A 27,070-nucleotide genomic window follows, 5' to 3' on the forward strand; every position below is an offset into this window, starting at 1 on the left:
CTTCCGCAGTGTTGTTACGCAAACAAGCAGCAGCAAGAGCTGGTGCAGTTATGGAGAAAGACATTAGCGTGGATGCTGCTAAAGCACCAGTTTTATCAGAATTTGATGACGTCTTCATGAAAAGAAGAACAAAGATCAGCAGTAAGTTGTTTTCTTTTCAAAAACGACAAAAATCAAGTACTAACATGTGTATAGTCGCCATGTTTCGCGTTAATCCTTGGTAGCAGTGCAAGCCGCTAAAAAAGTTGCTACGTCACGTATTTTGTTGCTCTTTTTGGCCAGTGAAGATGTGACAGAACGTTCATCTAATCACACTCTGATTTTTTTTTTCAAATACTCTGCCTTTTCTCAAACGTTTCCTATTGAAGCATTCCCAAATCGATGTGTGAAACAAATCCATCTGGCGTGTCAGGATACCACACATGTACATGTGCACTAATAGATCATACTAACTGTAGCTGAAATGACTGTAGTGAAAAACCTCACCTCACATGTGCACAAATAATTCATACTAACTGTAGCTAAAAAGATTGGTGAAAAGCCTCCCCTCACGTTTACATGTGCACTAAAAGAACATGCTAACTGTAACTGAAATGACTGTAGTGAAAAGCTTCACCTCACATCTCCATATGCACTCATAGATCATACTAACTTTAGTTAAAATGACTGTAGTGAAAAGCGCCCCTCACATGTACATGTGCAATAATAGATCATACTATTTGTAGCTGAAATGACTGTGGTGAAAAGCCTCACCTCACATGTACATTTGCACTAATAAATCATACTAACTGTAACTGAAATGACTATGGTGAAAAGCTTCATCTCCATGTGCACTCATAGATCATACTAACTTTAGTTAAAATGACTGTAGTGAAAAGCGCCCCTCACATGTACATGTGCCCTAATAGATCATCCTAACTGTAGCTGAAATGACTGTGGCGAAAAGCCTTGCCTCACATGTGCATGTGCACTATTCTATCATAGTAACTGTAGTGTAAATGACTTTAGTGACAAGCGTCCCCTCAGTAGTGTATGTGCACTAATAGATCATACTAACCGTAGCTGAAATGACTGTAGTGAAAAGCCTCACGTCACATGTACATGTGCACTAATAGATCATACTAACCGTAGCTGAAATGACTGTAGTGAAAAGCCTCACGTCACATGTACATGTGCACTAATAGATCATTCTAACTGTAGCTGAAATGACTGTAGTGAAAAGCCTCCCCACACATGTGCAAGTGCACTAATAGATCATACTTACTGTAACTGAAATGACTGTAGTGAAAAGCTTCACCTCACATGTACATGTGCCCTAATAGATCATACTAACTATAGCTAAAATGACTGTGGTGAAATGCCTCACGTCACATGTACACGTGCATTAATAGTTCATACTAATTATAGCTGACATGACTGTGGTGAAAACCCTTACCTTGCATGTACATGTGCACTTATAGATCATACTGTGCACTCATAGATCATACTAACTGTAGCTGAAATGACTGTAGTGAAAAGGTTCACCTCACATGTACATGTGCCCTAATAGATCATCCTAACTGTAGCTGAAATGACTGTAGTGAAAAGCCTCCCCACACATGTGCACTAATAGATCATACTAACTGTAGTTGACGTTACTGTAGTGAAAAGCCTCAGGTCACATGTACATGTGCACTAATAGATCATAATAACTGTAGCTGAAATGACTGTGGCGAAAAGCCTTGCCTCACATGTGCATGTGCACTAATAGATCATACTTAACGTAACTAAAAATGACTGTGGTGAAAAGCCTCCCCTCACTAGTACATGTGCACTAATAGATCATACTAACCATAGCTGAAATGACTGTAGTAAAAAGCCTCACCTCACATGTGCATGTGCACTAATAGATCATACTTAACGTAACTAAAAATGACTGTGGTGAAAAGCCTCCCCTCACATGTACATGTGCACTAATAGATCATACTTATTGTAACTGAAATGAGTGTGTTGATAAGCCTCCCCACACATGTACATGTGCACTTAAAGATCATACTAGCCGTAACTGAAATGACTGTGGTGAAAAGCCTACACTCACATCACATGTACATGTGCACTAATAGATCATACTAACTATAGCTAAAATGACTGTGGTGAAATGCCTCACGTCACATGTACACGTGCATGAATAGTTCATACTAATTATAGTTGACATAACTGTGGTGAAAACCCTTACCTCGCATGTACATGTGCACTTATAGAATGTACTAAGTGTAACTGAAATGACTGTAGTGAAAAGCCTCACCTCACATGTGTATGTGCACTAATAGATCATACTTACTGTAGCTGAAGTAACTGTGGTGAAAAGCCTCACGTCACATGTATGTGTGCACTAATAGATCATACTAACTGTAGCTGAAATGATTGTAATGACAAGCCTCCCCTCACATGTACATGTGCACTAATAGATCATACTAATTGTAACTGAAATGAGTGTGTTGATAAGGCTCCCCTCACATGTACATGTGCACTAATAGATCATACTAATTGTAACTGAAATGAGTGTGTTGATAAGGCTCCCCTCACATGTACATGCGCACTTAAAGATCATACTAACTGTAACTGAAATGACTGTAGTGAAAAGCCTCACCTCACAAGTGTATGTGCACTAATAGATCATACTAACCGTAGCTGAAATGACTGTAGTGAAAAGCGCCCCTCACATGTGCACTAATAGATCATACTATTTGTAGCTTACGTTACTGTAGTAAAAAGCCTAACATCACATGTACATGTGCACTAATAGATCATACTTATTGTTACGGAAATGACTGTAGTGAAAAGCCTCACCTCACATGTGCATGTGCACTAATAGATCATACTAACTGTAACTGAAATGACTGTAGTGAAAAGCTTCACCTCACATGTGCACTAATAGATCATACTAACTGTAACTGAAATGACTGTGGTAAAAAGCCTCCCCTTACATGCACATGTGCACTAATATATCATATTATCTCTAATGTAAAGTTCTGTGGTAAAATGCTGCATGTCACATGTGTATGTGCACCATAATATTAATAATATTATGTAATGTAATCTATATGCAGTACTCAGATGTTGATGTCTTTATTATTATTATTGTAACTCAGATACTGTGAGAAGTCTCCCTCACCTGATATACACATCGAGCATGAGTAAAATGGACGAAATAATCTTTTGTCATGTGAAGTTGCCTACACCCTTACATACTGTACATTTCTCATCATTTTTAGTCAGCATTCTGACTACACATGATCTATGCATGGAGGGGTTTAATTGTAGGAGACGTCTCGTGTGTTTGTAAGCATCTACTGGTTGCCTTGCTTTTCCCTTGAGGAAGTAGTTCCATCTATCAATCAGCTTTTTTCTCAGCAGTTGTGTTGCTTAGTGGGGAAAATCTGGTGGACACGTGAAGCGGTTGGAGGCGATCCAACTGGGTCTCAGGCTAGGATAGCTGTTCCTGGCTACAGGGGGGTTGGCTTGCAAGAGCAGAGAATAAAGTTTTAGATTCAGTGGCTAAACCATGAGGGTGCTTGTTGCAAGTATATGTCCATATAAACACACAAAAGCTATGAAACAGTAGTAATGGGCAGTAGAAAAATAAAAAAAAAATAACTCTTCTAATACTTCTTCTTTGAATGTGTAAAGAGCAACCACACTTAGGGGAAGTGACGCAATACGCTCACTGTATGTCAGCAGGTCAGCTGTATTGGTGGATTGAGACCTGAGGAGGACAAACAAGCATAAAAACAATTTTGGAGTATCATTCAAAATCTATCCATTTTTATGATGTTGTCATGGTTCCAGGTTCAATCCAGTATACCCAAGAAGTCCTCTGAGAGGAATAAATGAGACTTGGAGAAACAGGGAGGTTTGCAAGTCAAGACAGACAGACAGACAGACAGAGAGCTCTCCAATTATAGTAGTGAGATATTTATAATAATAATAATACATTTTATTTATTAAGTGCTTTATTTCATTAAAACTCAGACACTGTAGAAAACAGGAAAAAATGTAATCTTTTGAGGAGCAACATTAAAAGCAAGTAAAGCCAACACAAACAAACAGAACAACATCAGGGAGCCAGAGGAGATTTTTCAGGACAGAGGTGGTTTGGTCAGGGAAGCAGGTTTGGATGAGAAGGTGTGCTTCTGAATTTACTGGAGAAGTCTGTATTTAGAAACATCAACTTATTTCTACCTCTGCTTCTGTTCTAGACTGAGTGTCTGTAACCTCTCAGAGAGAAGCTGTGGAGCTCTGTCCTCAGTCCTCAGCTCCTCCAGTCTCAGAGATCTGGACCTGAGTAACAACGACCTGCAGGATTCAGGAGTGATGCTGCTGTCTTCTGGACTGGAGAGTCCACACTGCAGACTGGACTCTCTCAGGTTAGTGCAACAACAATGACAACTGCATCAAAGTCTCCCAACTAGAAAGGTGTAGGATGTCCAGAAACCTGTGGGACTCAATGAAGGAGATGAGGACCATGTCCCCTGCTAAGAGCAGTATTAATGTGTTCAATGAGGGAGAAAGGGCAAATGAGTGAAATGATTTTTACTGCAGGTTTGAAACTAGAGACTTCTCACAGGGACAAAAAGACGCTTTGGACATTTTAGTTGCACTGAACTCTACTGACTGTTGACCAGCATGTTGTGGAGAGACTTTTTTCACTCATCTGTCCTGATAAGGCACCAGGACCAGATGGCATCTCTGGCTGTTTATTGAAATCCTGCAGTAAAGAATTTGCAGAGTCCTGGTGCCCCATCTAGCAGAAATCTCACAGTATGAGCTGCTACCCTCTGGTAAGAGGTTGTAGACTGAACAGGATTAAAAATGCATTTAATCTTGTGTCTATAAAGCTGTAAAATAGCAGCAAATAAGGCTCAGTGTCTATGTTGAAGGGTTTTCATTTGTTATCTGTATGTTGTTGACTGGTATCTTCTGTCTGCAGTGGGGGTGAAGAGCCAGAGACAAATGTCTCACTCTGTGGAACTATAAAGTTGATCTTATGGGGTTTTGAAAACTCTAGGTGTCAGGCCTGTATGTTGGTAAAGTAATGCCTCAGTTCCAGCCTTTTTTATGAGTCTCTGTTTGTCTCTGTGTCTGTAGTCTGTCTGGCTGTTTGGTCACAGAGGAAGGCTGTTCTTCTCTGGCCTCAGCTCTGAGCTCCTCCTGTCTGACAAAGCTAGACCTGAGCTACAATCATCCAGGAGAAGGAGGAGAGAAACTACTGTCTGCTCTACAGAAGGATCCACACTGCAGACTGGAGACACTGAGGTACAGACATAAAGACACAGAGAGACGGACTGTTACTAGCTACTAAAGTTGGCTCTCAGCACTTCAGCTATACAAGGGCTTTATGCCTTTATTTTGATAGGATAGTGGAAACTGTAGGAAACATCTGTATCGATAAACGTCTCGTCAAGGAGCACGTGTCGGTATACTGCCATATTGATTTTTGAGTACAGGCCTAGTTTATGTAGAAGAGAGGGAGAGGACTACAGAGGAAAATCCCTGTTAGAAGGTCAGTGGCAGTGATTTGACCAAAACTCAAGTGACCCTCTTCTTCTTTGGTGATTTCTATGATGGTTGTCAAACAGCTCTCAGATGTGCTACTGACACCATCTGGTGATAGTCCTGCATAACAAGCAGAAAAACTAAAGGAAAATGAAGTCACGTGAAGAATGAAAGTGTTTGAATCTATCCAGACAAGTGTTGGGCAAGTTACTGAAAAATAGTAACTAGTTACAGTTACCAGTTAGTGCTAGGAAATAGTCACAGAGTTAGTAACTGAGTTACTGCTTTGCAAATGCAACTAGTTACTTTGAAAAGTAACTCAAATTTTACTTTTTTTCTATTCAATCCTCTTTATTGTACACATCACATTCATTTTGTTATTATTGTTAGGAAATAACTCTTTTTATATAACATTGTAGCAAATATTATGTTGTAAAGTGGTGAAACAATATAACTCAGTAGAAATGTTTCTCAACTTTTGACATGGTTAAAGCATATACACACTGTTTAAAAATTCTAAAATAGAAGTACTCTATTGACAGAGTACAGATTAAATCCCAGCTACTCTCTAAATGTCTTTCTGCCTCACAGTCCTCTCTCGTCTTATTTTTTTTTTTCTCATTATTTCTCTGAAGGGAGCAGACTCTACAGCTTATATCAGTGTGTCTTTAACAACATACCTTGCTATCAGTCCATTAGTGCTGCCTTGGTGACACACTCTGCAGCTGACTGTGATTTCAAATCCATCTGTGGTTTTTTACATTGAGTGGCTCCTCCTTGGTCTGCCAGGCTAACGTGAGCTGCACCGGGGTTAGCGGTGTTTGTAGCATCCGGCTCTCTGGAAACTAGCTTAGTTGTAGTGTGTGTTTAACTCAGTACTTCATGAGGTTGGAATAACTGTTCCTGGCAGTGGGAAAGTTTACTTCCCTGTTCTTTTTCATCCTTTATCCCAAGGAGGGAAAAATAATACTGGTGTTTCCAAGACAGAGTGCTCACGCTCAAGTGCTCAGTGCCTGTGTTTGTTTGTGTGTGTCCACAGAGGCTGTATTGTCTCACAGGATGCTGATGTCCTTACGGTCCTGTCACATCGTCTGCCGAACCAGATTTTTTCTAACCTTCATCAGTGAGTTGCTGGCTGTAAAAGTAACCAGTAACATGTGATCTAAATTCTCAGTAATTGTACCGGCATTCATGATTTTAAAAGGAAACGCGTTAAACTACTAGTTACCATAAAAGTAATGTAGTTACTGTAACGCGTTACGTAGTAACCCAAGCTCATGCTCACGCTTACTTAGTAACGTGTTACTCCCAACACTGGTCCTAACCCATCCCTGATATCTAAACTGGCTCTGTTTCTTCCTACAGACTGGACCATGGGGGATGGCACAATCTGAAACCAGGTCTGAAGAAGTGTGAGTGTCTGAAATTTTGATTTGTGAGAACACAATGATGAATGTGACTGATGAATCAGGTAACCATGGGAACCAACAATGATTGAGACTTAACTGTTTTTTGCCCATAGCGCTAATGCTACAGGGGTTGACAATCGTGTAGCACAAAACAAATAACCTGTAGCACAGTACGTATATGTTTGTTTTAGCTCTAAAACCAACATGTAACCAATATATATATATGCTTAGTAAGTGAGTGTACTTGAGAAACAATACCAAAACAGCTTAAATATAGCTCTCAATTAATGTCTAACAAAGCTAACAGCCAGTCATTGTTAAGAAGTTTGGCTTGCAGCAGAGAAGAGAGGCGCTGACAGTTCATCTCCACATTCAGACACAAATCAAGAGCAAAATGACGGAAGCTGACTTTTTTTTAGTAGTGTTGGTGCTTGAAGATGATCAGAGCAGTATGATTTGGAAATCAGACCTTGAGATCAGACGGAGGAGCAAATCAGCTCCATTCATGCTGCTATTTGCTGTTGTAATTTTTTTGTTTGTATTCATCAATTTTTTAACTTTAGACAGGACCAACTGACAGCTGAAATCTTTTATTGTGTTCATCCTATTTACTTTAACTTGAATGTGTTCTAGAGACTAAAGCTTGTGTCTGTGTTCATCCGTAAACTGTTTCAGGGACTGAAGAGTTCTGTCTAAACTTCATTTATATATTGGTATTGCTCTGCTTAATTTAATTTGTAAATTTCCCTATATCACACAAACCCCAATACTGTGAATTCCTAGTCAAACTAAGAAATAAAGTACAAGTTTTATGTTCTTATGTGGGCCTTTTTAATGGATTTCTTGCAGGCCAATTCAAAAGGACCACAGGCCACAGTTGGCCCAGGGGCCATAGTTTGTACACCACTTATATGTTTACTGATACTACAGGTAATAGGAAAATATTTCTGACATTGTTAGAAATTCATTCAACACTACTAGGTCCATATGGTACACTGGGGTCTGATGTTTATAGAGCTAATGTAAATAAACAGATCCCTCTTTTCTCTCTAACACAGGGGTGTCAAACTCAGTCACAGCAGGGGTCAGATTCTGGATTGAGGTCTAACCTGAGGGCCTAACAGGGTCACTTTTTAAATCAGAAACTGTCAACCTCACTTCACCAGTAATAAAATATGAAAAAAAAAAAAACCATAGCATTGATGATAAACAATTTTGATATTATAAAATAAAAAAATAATAAAAAGATAAGTTTAAAGGTTCAAAATCTGAGAAAAGTGCACTTATAAGTCCAAAAAAATCAAAACATGAAATTGAAATTGAAAAACAATGTTTTTGAAAAGCAAATATATTAAAAAGAAAGTCAAAATCATGAGTTTAAAAGGTCAAAATGTGAAATAAAATTTGTAATCATCACATTAAAAGTCAAAATATGATTCAAAGTTTTAAATTGAGAGTCTAAAAAGTCAAACTATGTTATTATGAAGTCAAAGTCCAGCATTGATATCATGAGATGAAATTCAAAATAACTAATCAAAAAGGAAAAAATAAGACTTAAAAATTAAAATTATTAATAAAGTTCAAAATTATATGAGAAGTCAAAATAATGAGTTGAAATAGTTAAAGTAGGAAAAAAAGTCAGACGTAAAATTGAAAATGTGAAATTAAAACACAATTTAGTTTCTTTTCCCATATTCCTGACTTTTTTCTAATTATTTTTACCCCTTATTTTTTCAGATTGTATGACTTAACAAGAATATCTTAAATCATCAAGGATAAGTTTACATGTTTATACTTTTGCAGACCTCATAATGATGGGCCAGTTATAACAGAAATATGATGATATAATCTTGCAGGCCGAATTTAACTGTTCTGAGGGGCCGGATTTGGCCCCCTGGCCTTGAATTTGACACCCCTGCTCTAACACAATGCAATCATAGCATCAGAGCTATTGGAGTTAAATGGTAATTAAAAAAAAAATCTTTTTTAATTAAGGCACACAGGCTAGACAATGTTAAAAATGAGTATCAGCTAGCTTACTTCTCCGTTCTGCTGCCCTGCTTTGGCATGACTGTGATAGTTGAGGGGGAAAAGGTAACTTGCTGTGTAAATGCTTGTGTACGCTGGCTGCTTGTGTAGCAATTAGCTCTGACTAAGTCACAGCAGCCCTTTAGTCAAAAATGCAAATTTCTTTATTAAAACAAGTGAAGACAGCAACACTAAAAGCTTTCTGGAACAGAAAGGGTATTTTTGCTCTTCTGTCAAACCGCTTCAGCATGAGTGTGTGATAGTTAAAGGGGGAAAGGGGTACTTGTTTTTGTATATATGGCTGCTAGCAGAACGTTAGCTTGGCCTTAGCCAGATCAACACATTTCTTCATCACAGCTAGCACTGAGAGCAACACGGAAAGCTTTCTGCAACAGAAAACGATGTTGCCCTTTGCTCTTCTCCTGCTTTGGCATGATTATGTGATAGTTACAGGGAAAGGGTTAGCTGTTGTCAACAGCTAATGAGTTGTTGTGTCCCAGCTTATGACTCTAGCAGGCCTGTCATTAGCTGGGACTGAGCCGCAGCGGACAGTTTTGTCTGAACCAGACAGCATGTCTTAATCCAAACAAGTGCAGAGAGCAACACTGAAAGCTTTCTGTGAGATAAAAAAAAGTTCTCGCTCTACTCCATGTCTGTTTCGGCATAGGTTTATGATCGTGGTGGTGGGCTTGTCCTGTGCTGTCCACTGTTAGCTGTTAGCTTGGATGTCACTGTAAGACCGCTGCAGTTTACTCCAACCTGGACTGCTGTTCTTGTTAAAAGCAGAGCACAGAGCCACACTGACAGCTTGTCTTGTGCAGAGGAGAGGTTTTTGCCTGTAGTGATGTCTGCCCTATGCGCACTAACAGCAAAAAATACAGAGAGCGTATTTTCCCTCTGTTCTCTAACTGCAGTTCAGTCGTTGTGTGTGTCTGTGCGTGTTTAACCAATCAAATGCGGTAGAAGAAAAGCAGGAGGGGAGGGGGGATGACACTGCTCAGGGTTCATCTCCACACACACAGAAGGAGGCAGACATAGAGAGAAGGCAACATGTAGCTTTTTACATTTAAGTAACCACTTACTATTCCTTTGGCTAAAAAATAATAAACTAACAGTCATGACACTGGTGACTTGAGACATGACCTGGACTCACACAGAAGACTCCAGACTTGATTCAGACTCTTGATTTGAGACTCCTGCATAACCTTAATTTTTTAATTTTTCCATCATGATCTCCTGTCCCCCTGTCACTCTTTCTCATATCGTCCCTTTCTCTTTGACCACTGTGCGTCTTTTACACAGCAGCGTCAGCTGTTCTCCTCTTATCCTTGTCTGCTTTCATGCTGCATAAGAGTGACACACACAGACACCATGCTCACACACACCTATACTGAAACGCATGCTAACGTGTCAGTAGTGTAAACTTCGGGCTTCTATCTGTTGAGGGCAGAAGTTTCAGAATACTGGAGGATAAACAGCAGAACTTTGTCTTCTTAAACCTCCTCTCTGACCATGAAGGATCAGCGTGTCAGCGCTGTGTGTATGTGTGTGTGTGTTGCCCAGGTGAGCCAAGGGTGTGCGCTATGTTAAAAAAAAAAAAAAAAAAAAAAGGTAAATATTCCATTATTACTACATGTTTATGGGGAACAAAAAAATGTTAAAATCTCTGCATTTGCATTGTTAAAAGAATGCTACTTAAACGTTCAGCACATCTTTACTTGCAGAGAATATGATAAATGTGCTGTTTATAGATAATTAATGGATATAAAAAACAATAGGAACAATAAGTAGAAATTTAGCTTAGTTTTACACATATAAAGACCCTTACACAACTGTCTGAGGAGAATTAAAAATTTTCATGAAAGCTGCTGCAGTTTTTGTTTTATTTTAGAATAAACTATCATTAACAGTTGGTGTTTTATTGTTAGTATAAACTTTCTACCATTAAAGATTTGTATCTGACAAAAACACATTTAATCTCCAGTGACGCTACCTGTCTCTATCAGTGAAGTCTGACATGTCTCTGTAGAGTTTTATATGTACACAGAGAAGAGCTTTATTAAGAGGAGAGACTTAGAGAGAGGACAGCATTTTACTATACATTCAAATAGCTACAATAAATTTGACAAAAAAAATAACAATAATGACAAAATAACTCTGCCAGTCAGGCATTTCAACAGGCATCCCAGATAGTTGTGGTTAGCCATATACTAGGTTTTTAACTAGTTTTGTTTATACAGTGACAGCAAATAACAATCCCTAGCCTCAAACTAGTAAATATGAACTGTGCCATTTAAGATATTATTTACTTTGATAAGAACATTATTAATATCAAGATGTAGTAGTTTACAGACCATAGCAAATTCATATCAGTGTGTTTTTCCTTGATTTTGACAGGAACAGTATTACATCACGGTATTACAAAATTATGTAAGGGTTAATGCCTAACGAGGTTACCAATTATCAGGGACGCGCAGCCTCCACAAAGTCCAATTATGCCTGATAAATGGACACCTAGAAGGGCATCAACCCGCTTATACCATGGTCACTTGCCAACGAAAATAATTAATAAAACTATTAATTTATAATTTCATACGTTTTGTGATCAAAATAGAAAGTTTTACAAAAACAACTTTTTTCCCCTAGAAACGCCTGAGGGCTTGACTAATAACTTGAATAGCCATTCCAATATCATAATGTTCTTAGGGAATGTAAATGTAGCACTCACTCCAAATTATAGCTAAAATAAAGTTACAATTCAGGTAAGTATTGATATAAAAATGGGCTAGAATCAGAAGCTAGGAGTTCGCTCAGGGAGGTTGAGGACCAGTATAATAAACACGAAGCACAACCAATGTATATGCAGGTAAGTTGTATTAAGTAGTGTGAGTGAAGTAATTAAACAAATATATATATATATATATATATATATATATATATATATATATATATATATATATATATATATATATACACACACACACACACACAGTTGGTCATGACCATAAAGTTGATACCTGTACACCAACACAATGACAATGAGTTGAGCGAAGAAATAAGAAAAACACAATCAATAAATAATCCCTCCCCAAAGTTCATAAGTTCTTGAGTTTCTCCAATAGGAGTGTAATAAGTAGCTGTTTTTGTGTTCAGCAGTCCTTTTTAAAGTTCATCAGAATGTGTGTCAAATGAGTGCAATGGGGCTTGGGCTTATACCTCCTACCACGCTGGTGGAGAAGGAGATGATGATTGTCTTCACAGTTCTGGTTCGAGTTCTGGGTAGCTTGCCATCAGGGTTCATTTGATCATTTGAGTCCAAGGAAAGGGAAAAAAAAAAACAGCCTGTGTGAGCAACAGGACCAGTAAATTAGCTAGCTCATAAGTGTACACAAAATATCCTAAAGTTCATAAATTCATTATATTAATCACAGTGCAGTATTTACCAAAAAGTTCTCAAATTCATTGCAAATTCTTTACATTGAAGTAAAAAATATATTTTGCATCATAGCACTGCATTACAGCAGTAGCCTTTACCTTTTCACATCAATACAGTTCAATGGGATCACACTGCACCAAAGGCTAGTACTAACATAGCATAAAGCTGCATAGAAATACATGGGTAGCGTTACTAGATGCTAATGCTAAGCTATGCATTGAAATGAATGGGCCGCGGCTAGCGCTAGCTTAGCATGACAACAAACAATCACTCACCAACTCCGGGTGACAAATTATAGCGCGTCACTCACTTCATTTGGCTCGGTGTGGTTCCGTTCAACATCTACAAAGGTTTGACAATATATAAGGTGATGTACACACAGAAAATAGTTGTCAAGAGAAGTTTGTTCAAGTTACCGACCTGCTGCAGCCCGCTACAAAGCTTCCCCCATGCCTCCTCGACTGACTGCGCCGCCATGATTAAATCACATGACTCATGTGCATCACGTGACCTATGACCTCTCCCCTGAGACGGCGCCGAAATATCGTGAGAACTCATAGCAGTCTTTGGCAGCAGTACAGAGTCAAAGGCTTTCTGTTTTACAGGGGTTACGTAAACGTTATTCACTACTCCAGTAAACAGGCGGGCCATAGATACCAAGTCACAACGGAACTAAAAATAACTAGTCTGCTCAGCGCACTTTCTGAATGGATTTATCAATGAAATGACATGAAGACGAGTGAGACGGAGAGTCATCTGTGATCAGACTATAAACCTGTACGTTAACATGAACAGTCATCTGATAGAAAGCATAGTTTTAGCAGACCAGCTGTTTGAATACACAGAATAATTCCCCGTTCTGCACTACAAGGTCACAGACGTGAAACAGAGCTGTCCACACCCTGCAGGTGCTGATTCTGCATCAGACACATCAATGTTTATCAGATATTATCATGCCGGTTTATAAGAAGCGTTTATAGCAGTTAGAACAGGAGGGAAGTGAGTTTTTTTGCGACACTCACCTCTCAGTGTTAAGGTGAGCCTGGAAACAAGACGTACATCAGATATAGAAGATAAGACCGTCTTACGCCACTGGTCTTAAACCTGGAGTCTGTCATTTATTTATGTCAGTTAAATGACGGTTGATGACGGTCCATAGGCTTTTTAGGCTGGCAGCGCTTTACTCCCTGCTCAGAAAATATGACTGTCTCAGGTTGCTATAGTTACTCCATTAGGAGTAACGGCTAATGGTTGCTGCGCATTAATTTGGAACAGAGTGATGATTTTTTGACTGGGACTACTTAAGAAGTTCAAAAGGTGTCTGTATATCAGAAGTCAGTTGACACCAATGGAATTTCTAGAGCCAATCAGAATCGAGTATTCACCAAGACCATGGTACAATAGGTGATAATGCTTTAAATCAAAATTCAAGTGTTATAAGTCCTATTCTGCCCTTAAAACAAGCCTTTGATGACATATTCTATGTCTGAGCAGGGGACCAGAAAAAAATGATTTCTGAAGACTCTCTGTGTTTACTTCCTTTAACTGTGTTCAAAGTTTCACATTTCATCTCTTTCCTGCTGAGGTGTTTTAAGTTGCTCTACTCTGACCTCCTCCCCCTTTGGGCTGAGCCCAGACTCCCTCCTGAGGAATCTCATTCTCATTTAGATGCTTCTATCTTATCCTGTTGATCATTATCCACATACAGCACCATCATGTGTGCTACTGAGTATTGGTGGATGGCATATAGCGCCACACAGTGGACACAGGAGGTGAAATGAAACACATGAATCTAAAGTCAAAGCCATAGAAATGTCTGAACTTTGAACTGTTTGGTGTCTGTCTGTGATTGTGGAGCTGCAGCTCACTGTGGTCTGTTCACATTCAAATAGAAACAGGAAGTAGAATTTCAAGGCTGATAAACAGGATTCAGGGCTGAATATGAAATGTTAGTTTGACTCTGTCAGTGACCTTGTTTAGGAATGATCAGATGATAACCATCAGCTGTGTTGTGTCTCCCTCTCTCCATCAGACGCCTGTGAGCTGGAAGTGGACACAAACACAGTGAACAGAAACCTCAAACTGTCTGACAACAACAGGACGGTGACAGGTGTGGAGGAGGATCAGTCATATCCTGATCATCCAGACAGGTTTGATAATTGGTCCCAACTGCTGTGTCGGACTGGTCTGACCGGTCGCTGTTACTGGGAGTTCGAGTGGAGAGGAGAGGTTAATGTTTCGGTGAGTTACAGAGGAATCAGACGGAGAGGGGACTATGATGAATGTGTGTTTGGACGTAATGATCAGTCCTGGATTCTGAGCTGCTCTGATGATGGTTACTCTGTCTATCACAATGACATAGAAACAAAAATCTCCTCCTCCTCCTCCTGTTCATCCTCTAGTAGAGTAGGGGTGTATCTGGACCATCCTGCTGGCTCTCTGTCCTTCTACAGAGTCTCCTCTGACAGACTGATCCACCTCCACACCTTCAACACCACATTCACTGAACCCCTCTATCCTGGGTTTGGGGTTTGGTCCACATATTTGGGTTCCTCAGGTTCCTTGGTGTCTCTGTGTTCTCTGTAGCTCAAAACTCTGCTGTCTGAATCCAAAGCTTAGTCAGACTATGAATCTGATTTTTTTGTTCAAAGCTTGACAGTCATCTTGTATTAGTGTTGATATCTCTGTTTAAATAGTCAGCAGTCATTTTTATATGATCAAGTCCAGAATGGCTCATTTTAGAGCTGTTTTAGCTCAGATACTTCTTGTTTTGTCTGTTGAAGCCCACTGGCAAAAACAGCTGATCAGAGACACTGAGGTGGAAGAGTACGTAGCCTGTAGCCCAAGCTCACACTGAAAAAAATAGTGCCAAACACAGCAGCCTTCTGGATAAAAATTAAAGGTTGTTGTTTTTGGTCCATTTTGAAGCCTGTAGGTAAAATGGGCTAAAGAGCAGGGTCAGAGAGGGACCTTCAGTGTCAGAGAGATATGAGTGAAATAATAGAAGAAAAGAAGAAATTTCTTCAAGCACATAGACATACTCATGGTTACTAAATGCTGCTCCAGGAAACAGCAGTGTGATGACTGTACAGAAAGGGTTCGGAGTTCTCTGTCCATGTTCATAATCTGCATCTCTTCTCGTCTCTCTGGCCACCACAGAGTCTTGATATCAACCAATCAGAGCGAGAGACGAGCTAACGCAGGCATCATAGACCAAACAGTCAAAGTGAACAGCAGAGCCAGAAATAAGCTGTGAAAAGCTCTAAAAGCAGTCAGAGATGTAAGGACAGACAGCCAGAGTTTTTACAGTTTTCACTTTTGAAACTTTATCAATAATATAACAGCTATTCAAAGTCATCTTTTCACCACTAACAACACCGTCCTCTTATTCTACTGAAATCTCTACATTATTCTATTGGATGTTTGACTTTATGGAAGGTTAGCTGTTAAAGCAGTAAACAGGCTTCTCTAATGTGATTTGTGTTTGATAGGAAACTTCTCATGTTAAAATATGAAAAAACAACAAATTCAGCCCAACTACAATATGATCTTTATAAAGGAAATACCGTTCTTCCCTTATTCATCAATAATCCTGGATTTCTCACTGGATTTCCACCACAAATTGCACCTCAAACTAGTAAAGTTTTTACCCACGCTGTTAAAAACTGGATTCTGATTCATCAGCCTGGACAGCCCTGAACAGCAGCAGGTCTCATTAGGCCTGGGAGATGGTTTGGGGACAGAGGGACATTTGTGAAAATCATTCATTTGACATATTTACTCATTAGAATATAACCAACATAGACTCTGTGTAAATGTAAAAAGGGAGAGCTTAATATGATGCACGTTAACTTATTTCAGCAGGGAGGAACATGGTAAAAAACGACTGCAGAGTGAAAACCAGAGCAGCTCAGCTCAGCAAACATGCTGTCTGAAAGGGACTTTTCCAGAAAGAATGAAGAAGACTTTCGTTGGCTGTTTTTATTCTAAGAAGATTTGATGTGAGCTGAAGAACTAACCAACTGATCACAGCTGCTCTCTCTCTCTCTCTCTCTCATCCTCATGGAGCCCAGTCCTGTCCACACCTCGGACCAGTTTTTGTCTGCTCTTTGTAAACATGACTTTTCAGGACATGGTGTTTAATTCCTGTGGCATATTTACTTCTAGCTCTCGTCACATGGTTAAAAATGTGGTCAAAAACTGAAATCTGCCATGAGTTGTTTTCAAATGCCGAATGAGGACATATGAATCCAAACTCTTCAAATGTCCATGTTTTAGTTGATGATTTATTGTTTTCTTTTATCATTTAATGTGTACTGTATGTGTTCAGGTGTACTGGTTGTTCAAACTGTGGATTACTGCCTTTCTTGGCCAAGTCTCCCTTTAAAAGTGTCTCAACAGGAATAACCTAGCAAAATGAAAGTTGGTGCTGAAGACTGAGACTGACAGCTGTCAGAGAGAGAGAGGCAGAGATAGACTCACTGTGAACAGCTGATTCTGAGCTTCTCTCCTGTGTAATTTGAGTGATTATTGAGTTGGAAGAATATTTTTAAGGACCGTTTTTGAAAGGTGGCTATCACATAATCAAAATGGAAAATAAGGAGTTTGTTTTCTGTGTATAATTTTTCCGTGCCGTAATGTACTGTATAGATTATATTGTACCCAGTTTGGTTGACATGTTTGGTACATTAAAATGCAAGGATATTCATAAATCGAAGTAACATTTTTGCTTGGCTGGCCAGCTAAGGGGGGTCCTGTGTAATTTTCTTTCTGGGGACCCAAAATCCCTAGCTACACCCCTGTCCTGGCTCATGGGAATGGTCCTCAACATGGACTTGCACCGCTTCAGGATAGTTAACCTCTACGCTGAGCTGAAAGCCCTCAGATGTCATGGTATGTTTCTAGAATAATCCTTTAAAAATGCAGTCATAGCCCCCCATGTTGTGTGATGTTGTTAACCTAACTTTTGTTGCTGCAGTCTTCAACCCGGCCCAAACCACCAAGATGATGGACAATGGGGGGACCTTGTCATCTAAATCCATCTTGAGGGAAAACCAAAGGTGGAGGCTCCCTCATTCAGTAAACAGGGTGTTCAGGCCAGTGAGAGCCACTGTGACACCACAAGCTTCCTCAGCAGCATCATGCAGTTCTGTCACAGCAGCTCTGACAGGAAAAGGCTGGCCTAAAGCCCTTGCTCTAAAGAGGAAAGCTGACCAGGTCTGTCAGTCCATGCTTCTGATTAGGATATGTTATTATCAAACTGTTTGTCTATATTTGGTGATAGATGTGAGTTTGCTTGTTTACATGCTGGGACTAAAATGAGATGAAAACAGCTGATGTTACAGCGATGCAAGAAGCAGCTGCTTTTAGCTGAGATTCTCCTTCAAAAGTCTGAAAACTAAGCATGTTTAAGAAGGGTTGAACACTTCACACTTCCAGTTTTGTGGTGGCTGTTTCCTGGTTGGATGCAGTCACTTTCTGAAATCCACATGGGATGCTAAGCAACCTCAGCAGCCTCCAGAGAGTTCCAGAAACACCAGCAAGAAATAGGCCTGCATACAAGCAACAGCTTTAAACAACAGAGAGACATGTTTACACCTCTGTTTCTGTATGGATCTGATAGGAATGCACCATATTATCAGCAGATATCAACATTTCTGCCAGTATTTACTACTAATATTTGAACTCTAATAATCTGCCTAAATCAGCTGTAAATATTATAAACAAATAAGTGAGAGGAGTTTTAGTCTGGACCAACAGACCTTTGTAAGCAGAAGTCTTTTTGTTTATACATCATTCCTTACACTTCAAAGTTTGTTTGAAGGACTGAAATGTGTTCATGAACCTACTTTAGTTTAGTTTCACTTTGTTTAAATACATTTTAAATACATCTCAAACCCTAAAAATTTCAGCTGGTGTGACCGTGTGCTCCCTCCAAAAGCACAAAGAGACCTTGAAGCTCTGAGCCTGAACATCAGAGCAAAAAGCTCCAACCTGACCTCGTAAGTCAAACTCTCTTCATCTTATCAACACAGAAAGCCTACTCGCTTATTTTTCTTTGATTTGAGCCATGAGATCCACTGCTGACACCAGAAATGTTTTTCACAGAAGGCTCCAACCTGAACATCTTAGAGCGTCCCTGATGACGAGCTCTGTGAGCAGCCCTCCAGCCTCTCAGCACCTGGCGTATCTGTGAAACGCAACATCACATTCAAGCTAGTGAGGTAAAGCTCAGAGCTACCAATACTAGTTACTCCTTACTTCTGCACACTCTTCCTTTCTTTTCTAACCTGCTCCATACAGCAGACATCCTCATGCACAGTTTTCAGAGTGAGACTGAGTGAAAATAGAGCTGCATGGCTGTTCTATTTTTCAGCCACTAGAGGGCAGTGAAGCCTTTCTGCTGGCCTTTAACTCAAACTGTAGCGAGGAGACAGACACTCAGACACTGTTCACTTGGTGACAGCCAACCTGATGCAGATTAGAGTTAAGGGAGCATCTCTACTCCCTGTTTGAAATGGATTTCACTGGAAAAATGAATTCTTTTTGACACCTAATGCACTGATTTGCACTCCAGATGATAGTGGCATTTACTGACTGATGCTTTTGTGATGCCACAGCATCCCAGAGCTGAATTTTTTCACCATTTAGAAGCTCAATTCCTACTAAGTTCTCTTTCTTATGGTGGCCCTGAGAGCTCACAGCACTGCAACTTAAGAACACACATGCAGAAAGACAAAACACAAGCAAATTAAGAAAACATCTTCATCAATTTGACACATGTGCAGCATTTAGAAAACGCATTGCAAAGACCACAACACAACACATTAGAAAAATGTGCTGCAAATAGACCGCAACACAAGGAAGTGTTTCCAGAGGGCACTTAAAAGTGATGCACACATCCAGACACACTTGATGTTGTTGATGTGGATTGTGAGTTGCAGTGGTGTTGGAAAATGAGATAAAAAGTAAGTGTTTTTGATTTATTTTAACATTGTGATAGCATGATTCAGATATTAGCCTATTGCAGAGATCTGCTGTTAAACTATCATTAGCCTTTTGCTTGTAATTAGCCTGCCAATTCTCATAACCTGATGAAATGATACACATGGGTAATTCACTGTAAAACCATAGACTGTATATAGTGTGAAACCATGTCAACAAAACCCACCGGTAGTATAACTTGCTTGTCCCCTATTAAGGGTTTTGATAGTAACTATAGCCAGCTAACAGCTCTTATAAGGCTTACTTTAAAAAAATCCTCCCTTAATCCTCTATAAAGGTGAAAACTGTCAGCAGTAGCCTAAAGACTGCAAGAAGTCATATCAATAAATCTATGTCCACACAAAGAAGACAGACTTTAACTACCAAATTCAAATGAAAACGTGTGTATTAATACCGTCAGACAGAGAAACATACATAAAAGAGCGCAGAGGGAGTCCGCTGACGGCGCATACTCTTCAGTAAGTCCATAATACCTTCATAAAGGTGTGCTGTTGTGTGTTGAAGCTTCTAATGCCCTTGTTTTAACACATTTCTTCAGTCATTTCCTGCCGATGCTCTCCCATACTCATATTTGATGATGACTTTTGTGATCATCATCAACGAGCCAAATACACATGGATCACATCTTAAAATGATGTAAAATTGAGTAAAACTCGTCCAAACGTGGATGATTTATTTGATCTTAAACATACTAATGATAAATACTGTCAAAAAGGCAGAAAAAGAAAAATGAAAGCAACAAACTGGCAGGACAGAACAATTTGTGAGGGGGAGCTGCAGGTGTGAGGCAGGGCCAGTTTTAGCCATTTGGAGGCCCAGGGCAAAGAAAAAACATGGGGACCCTCCACCTTTAGCTGAAAGTATCAATTATTAGAGGAATAAAATAGAAAGCACCCCTTTAAGTTAACAGAGTGACAGAACTACAGTAAATGTCCAAATAGAATAGAATAGAATAATTCTTTATTGTCCACCGAGGTGGAAAATTGTCTTTGGCTCACCAGCACAGGAGACAGAAAGCACTAAAATACAAACATCGTCATACATAAAAACATATAATAGACACAATAAAAACAGAGGTAAGAGGTAAAGTGGGATCTAGTAAAATAAATAAATAAAACATATAGGTAGAGCAGTTCAGGTCATATGTGTGGATTGGTCACTTTGCCAAATTCAAGATGGCGTTGGCATTTGGTACAAAAGATTTTTTGAAAGGACCTTTGACCAGAGGAGCTCTGTAGCGCCTCCCAGACTTCAAAAGCTCAAACTGACAGGACAGAGGATGAGAGCTGTCTGCCAGGATTCTCCGAGCTTTCCTCCTCGTCCTGTCAGTGTAAATGTGGGCTAGGGCCTTCTGGGGTTTTCCCACAGTTTTCCCAGCCATTTTCACAATTCTGTTTAGCTTGACCTTACACTTGCAGCTGATGAAGAAATTGTGCTATAAATGTGGTAAATGATTAATCTGACTTATGTTTAGTAGCCCTATCTACCTACTGGTACCTCTGACCTGATCCTTATCAAAGAACTTTTGAGACCCTCAAACAGCCAGTGCCACACCAAGCCTCTTTTGCTGGCCTCCCTACTGTGACCCCTTTTGATCTTTTGCACCTAGCCCTCCAGGCCCTTACGACACCCAGGTGTCGCTTCCTTTTCCTTTAGATGACCCCTATTCAAGCTGGTCAGAATGCCCCCCCCCCCCCCTTTTATGTTACTGTTTCTTTGTTTACCCTTTTGTTCTTTATCTTGTTTAAACATCCTGTTACCATGTATAAGAACCCTTGCTTTACTTAGCTCTGTGTTGACTCACTGATGCAGCCCTGTGCTGCATCAGTCAGTTCACCAGGATGCTCAGGCATTCTTTGATAAACCTCACCTCACCCACAGCAAATAAATTGGACTTTTGAGTTTTTCTTCAACACAGCTCAAGTGACCAAACCAAGCACAGAGATGAAATGTTAAGACACTCTCAATATGAGCAGAATACACAAGCTCTAAGGTCTGCGGACCGACACCATGACAGCTTAATCTTCTAAGAAGACTGAGTCACTGTGAGCATTTCTTAAAGATAAAAGGACTGTACCAAGATATTTGAAAGTTTCCACTTGCTTTGTGTGAACAACAAGATCCTTTGTTTTAGACACATTGATTTCTAGCTGGCTGTCAAGACACCACGCTTCAAGGGCCTTAGTGTGGGCAAGGTAGGAGGCCTCACCAGAAGAGTCAGATTTCTGTTGCAGGCTGACTGAGGCCATGTCAACCGCATATTTAATCAATTTAAAATTTTTGTCATTAACTACTTGGAGTCCATGGACGCGCCGGCGCGTCACAAATCACGTGACTGATTTAAACCGGCTAGCAGAAAGACCCAGCGTCACTGAGGCTCCGTTTCAACTTGTGTCGACAGTGTGGGCTTCAAGCTATATACCAGTTTTTAAATTGTGTTGATAGGCCAAATAAAACCAGAGTTATGGTAAATAATTTACTCGTGTTTTTTGCGGAGTATTGTTGGTCTGTTTGATGCACGTTTGTTGCAGGTTGACGAGGTTGACACGGTAAAAATGGCTGAAGTGCCGATTGCCGAAAGTGCTTGCAGGCAAACAAATATGAAAGTCATTCTCCCATTGGTGGAAAAATCAACCAATCACCGTCGATCTTGTCTCTGTTGTTAAGGGAAATGTAAATGAGCGTCACAGTAGTGACAGCAAGAGAAAGAGAAGTTGAGCGATCTTTGAAAATAGCATGTTTTGAGCGTGTATATAGTGTAATGTTAAGTGCAGTGTAGTATGGTGTGTTTAGTTTTTTCTTTAGTCATTTTATTTGTTTTGTTTCAAAACAATGAGACAGCGGTACAGCTCTTCTTTGAGCAGGAGGAAGCTGAGCGAGCAGCGGAGGCAGAGGCGGAGTCTGATCCAGAGTCAGAGAGAGACAGTGAGGGCTCTGATGATGAAGTTGTAAATAATTGTATATAACTTTGTTTTTTTGCTGAATTTGCACATAGCTTTTTGAAATGTAAACTTTATATTTGCATTCAAAGTTATAAAACCAGTTCGTTAAACATATCTGAGGTTTTCTGAATAAAAATATCAACTTTTTTCTTACTCGAATTTTAGTTTGTGGTGTGGTTTTAGGTCCAATGTGTCAATACAGTGTGTCAAAATGAAAAAAATCACTGCAAAATGACAAAATTGAGGTTGTGCTGAAAAAAATGACACCAAGCATGGCAAGGTAAACAGTTTTTAAGGTAAAATAGGTAAAATCAAAAGAAGTCAAAAACGGCCAATTATACACAAAATTCCTGAGGGTTAAGTGCAAATTCATTTGTAAAAACAGAAAAAAAGCAAAGGTGAAAGGACGCTACCCTGTGGGCAGCCAGTGCTTATGACGAGCTCTCCTGACAGAATGTCATTAGCACTGACCCTTGAGGGTGGCAAGAGAGAAAGTCTCTGATCCAGAGCATCAGACCCTTTTCAATATTTAAATCTGCCAGCCTTTTCAGAAGAATGTGTAACTTTTATAGAATTAAAAGCTGTACTAAAATCTACAAACAGAACCCTAGCTTATGCATTAGCAGCCGAAAGCTGCTTCGAGATCACGTCGAGCAAGATCAGCACAGCATCATCAGTACCTCTTTGGTCAAAAGATCAACTAAAACTCTCTCCATAGTTTTGCATTATATGGAGGTTATGGCAATGGGCCGAAAGTCCTCAGGTTTTCTTGCCCCTGGCTTTTTAGGTATAGGCCTTATTATGGAGAATTTCCAAGATTGGGCACGCCTGTGACAAGGAGGGAATTAAACAGTTTTGAGAAGACTCCTTTCAGTTGAGGAGCGCAGTCTTTGAGTAGACGGGCTTTTAGGCCGTCTGGGCCAGTGGCCTTGTTTGGCTTCAGTTTAAAAAGACTTTTAGCCACAACATCCTCAGTGATAGCTGTGGGTACTCCTGCGGGGAGATTTTTACAGATCTCATCACATTCCTGTTTGTCATCCACTTTATCAAATCTACAGAAATATTGGTTTAACTCGTCAACAAAACATTGATTGATGCTTGGGAGAGTATCACATTTCTTATTGCTTTTGCCCATTAGTGTATTTAGACCCTCCCATGTTGCCACTAAAGTATTTACCTTCTACTTTGTTCCTGTACTCACTTTTTGCCTTAGATATGTTCCCTCTCAGCTGTCTCCTTTTTTCCTGCATTAATTGCACATCACCAGAGCAGAAAGCAGCTTTCTTTTCATTAAGACAGATTTTCAATTGCTTAGAAACCCAGGGTTTGTTGTTTGGAAATATTTTACAGTCTTGTTTCTGACACATTGTCCTCACAAAATTTAATGTAAGATGTGATGGTGTCAGTGAGTTCATCTCCATCCTGACAGGATTCAAAGAAAATGTCCCAGTTTGTGTCATCAAAGCAGTCTCTGAGTTGCTCTTTACTTTAGTCAGACCACACCTGTATTTGCCTCTGAACTGTTTTCATTCTTTTGACCACAGCTTTGTATTTGGGCTAAAGATGAATAACATTGTGGTCAGATTTTCCAAGAGGCGGTCTGCATACTGCTTTATATGCCCCCGGGATGTTGCCATAGCAACATTTTAGCGTCCGATGTTGAGGTGTGGGACAGTCGACATATTGCTGTAGGGTAGGCAGCTGGTTAGACAGATTACAGGAGTTAAAGTCCTCCAGAACAAAGACGGGCTGGTCAGCAGAGCGGGCGAGTGCGTTGTTATAGCTCTCTGTGATTCTCTCCCCTGCTGCTTCGTCATTTGGACCGGGCACATATGCGAGGATGACGGTGATCTGTCCGAACTCCTCTCGTATGCTGTATTGTGTGGCCCAGCTGTTATCAACGAACAAACACAGCCCCTTCCGATGGATTTGTGTGCAGTGTGCTCGTTCCTGTCTGCTCTGACAGTGGTGTAGCCTGACAGGCTTGGTGTGTCATAGTGACTTTTAAGCCATGTTTCCATCAGACACACAAGATTGCTCTGTCTAAATTCACAGTCATGCTTGGCTCTTAGCACAAGTTCATTAAGTTTGTTGTTTACCAAGCGGACATTAGACAGAGTGATGACAGGCAGCACGAATCTGCTGCAGCGTCTCCAGAGTCAGTGCCTCATGCCTCCCCTTGAACCACGTGTTTTCCTCTTCCCCAGACAGTTAAGAGGCCGTCAAATTTCAGTCTGCTGGCAGACAGACCGAAGGAGCCCCACCAGGTGAGCGAAGTGACAGAAGGTGTTCCCTGGTGTAAGTGAGGAAGCCTTGCCGGCTTGTGAGGCAGTTCCCATGCACAAACACCGATAGGCAATGGGGGGGGGGTGCTGTGATGTATTTGCATACCCCTTGGAAAGTAGGTGGTTGCACCGCTGGTTGTGGCACCACCCACTGGTTAAAAATTTCTGTCCCTTATTTACTCGTGAGAAAGTTGGCAACCCTATTTTGAGCATTTCTTTTTGTCACGTTAGGCGTGTTGTGAAGATAGAACACATGTTGGCAGCGCTTTGCTCTCTCTGAATTCATTCAGATTAAAATGGAGTTTGATGAGACCAGCCTGTGTTCTTGTCTCCTTTGAGCACCTGAACACAACGCAGCCTAGCTGGAGTGGGCAGCTCCATTCTGGCTACACAACTATATAATAATAAATCTAAATATTTAATTGTAATTTTAAATGTTTACTAATAAATTTTTTTTTTTTCAATCTCAATATGAAAATTCAGTCTAAAATTTCATGTTAATAATAAACGTGGGACTGTAGCCCACAGACTGTTGTGGACACGGGCCCTCTCAAGGAATTGTTTGTGGGGGGAGGGGGCTGGGCTGGGCCATTGCGATACACTATGCCTGTGTTTTGTAAGGCAGTGTAGGAATTTCCCCTATCACTACCTATTTTAATTAGCAATCATCTTTGGTTCCTGTAGGTGTGTCCCGGCCGTTTCCTCAGGCTGTTGCATCTGTCACTTAAATGTCAATCACACAGCAGTGGCATGAGTGAGCCAGCGCAAGAGTTGAGAAAGAAAGGGAAATCAACATTCGAGAAAGGTGCAGCAACTATCAAAAAAATTAAGACTTGTTTGGTAGTCATTCAGGCTCAGCCACAACCAGCAGAAAAGGATCTGATGTTGCTTTTGCCAGCATCAGCAGCAGTGGTTCCCATACGTTCATTTATTTGTGGCGGACCGCCACAAATAAATGAACGTACGTGTCCAAGGTGACCGATGATTCAAAACAGTTCCTGCTGCTTCCACCTCGCTTGCTCACCACTGAAACCTCACTTTAAACACCAAAGTTTGCTCATTTATCATGTGAATTTCAACCATGGAAATATAACAAAAAGAGATGGATGAATGATGATTCAGATCAGTGCCTGTTGCTTTATTCTCTATCGCTTGCTCACCCCCACCCGACCCTCCTCTCTCTCTCTCTCTCTCTCTCTCTCTCTCTGAAACCTCACTTTACCACCATAGTTTCTATGATATCAGTCATGGAAATCTAACAGATAAAGGCATATGTTTGTAGCCTACTCACAGGTCATAACAGAGACAGAATTAAAAGTTGTTCTCCATCTCTCCAACTTGTCTCAGCGCTGTGACGAGCGTGTGCTGTATGAAGCTCTCTGTCAGGATGGATCCAGCGGGATTTTAAAGGAGTGACAGACAACAAAAAAGTCCAGCCCAACCCCTGGTTTGTGCTTATGTGCAAACAACATGTAATATTGACTACTGGTTGTAATCACACACCCAAGAATCCACTCTTTCATTAAAAACAGACGTCCAGTTCAGCGGAGAGCAACACAGCCGCTCGGATGTGACCCCTCTGAAACCACACACACACACACACAGCCACACCCTCCCTAACGTCATGGCGGTGGATTGCAGAGCAACGCGTTCCCATGACGCAGAACTTCGAATGGTCAACGATGGCTAAAGATGCTCTCATATTATGAACTAGTCAGAAACTGGTCCAGCGTTCATCAGCACACACTGAAAAAAAGTACAACAATGCTGTTTTAGGATTGATGTAATTTTCTGTTTTACAACAGCCTAAAATTATTGATTTGTTCATTAAATCTAAGTCTTCTAAATAATCTTAAATGTCGAACCTTTATTTTTCATTTAAACAGGCAGCTGAACACCAAATTAAATTCTGTCATTGGATCAATGTATTGGGCGATCCAGGAAGCAGTCGCCCGGAGCAGGGACTGCTGGGATTGTTTGGTACAAGGGAGTTCACTCTTCTGCTGTTCTATAATGTTCATGTTTCATTGTGGGGTTGTCATGGTGCATGATTTGTTTGTTGGTTCATGATTTTTGGGGGAGTGTGTTCTTTACAAATGTCCCACCATGAGTGAGGGTTTAATAGTGCACACTACACTGCCTGTTGATGTGTGTGTTTCTGTGTTAAAAGAAACTATAGATATTCATGTTTACTGCATAAAAAAACTTGTCTATGAGCCATTCTTTACCACAGTTAGCCACAATGTTATTTATGGCATCAAGCCTGCTGTATGCGTCTGAAACAACACCCTGAGTGGATATGAGGAACATTTGATGTGACAGCAGCTGCCAATTTTTAAGCGGCTCTCCTGCTACACTCCAGCACAGGCATCCAGCGTTAACCTACGTGTTGAAATGCATCCACTGTGATTAAAGGAAATTTTTATTTTT

The 27,070-nt window shown here is 40.3% G+C and overlaps 1 protein-coding gene across 1 annotated transcript; it reads left to right on the forward strand.

The window, feature by feature from the left end:
• The first annotated feature begins 124 nt into the window (after nt 1–124).
• On the forward strand, nt 125–26,997 carry LOC121520112 (stonustoxin subunit alpha-like). The gene is made up of 9 exons (XM_041803392.1): nt 125–141; nt 4,239–4,406; nt 5,128–5,295; nt 6,901–6,947; nt 14,441–17,301; nt 17,387–17,625; nt 18,321–18,410; nt 18,517–18,632; nt 25,988–26,997. Exons 2-5 carry the CDS (start codon nt 4,354–4,356, stop codon nt 14,992–14,994), a joined length of 822 nt encoding a protein of 273 aa, XP_041659326.1. The 5' UTR covers nt 125–141; nt 4,239–4,353; the 3' UTR covers nt 14,995–17,301; nt 17,387–17,625; nt 18,321–18,410; nt 18,517–18,632; nt 25,988–26,997.
• Nucleotides 26,998–27,070: the final 73 nt, after the last annotated feature.

Source organism: Cheilinus undulatus, linkage group 13 (genome assembly GCF_018320785.1).
Source record: "Cheilinus undulatus linkage group 13, ASM1832078v1, whole genome shotgun sequence".
Taxonomy (NCBI): Eukaryota; Metazoa; Chordata; class Actinopteri; order Labriformes; family Labridae; genus Cheilinus; species Cheilinus undulatus.

What these genes read in the sequence shown, in the direction of transcription:
- LOC121520112 (XM_041803392.1), top strand. Translation starts at nt 4,354, where the DNA reads ATGCTGCTGTCTTCTGGACTGGAGAGTCCACACTGCAGACTGGACTCT. An exon ending in TGCAGACTGGAGACACTGAG is followed by an intron (nt 5,296 to 6,900) that starts GTACAGACATAA and finishes TTCTTCCTACAG; the next exon opens with ACTGGACCATGGGGGATGGC. An exon ending in GAAACCAGGTCTGAAGAAGT is followed by an intron (nt 6,948 to 14,440) that starts GTGAGTGTCTGA and finishes TCTCTCCATCAG; the next exon opens with ACGCCTGTGAGCTGGAAGTG.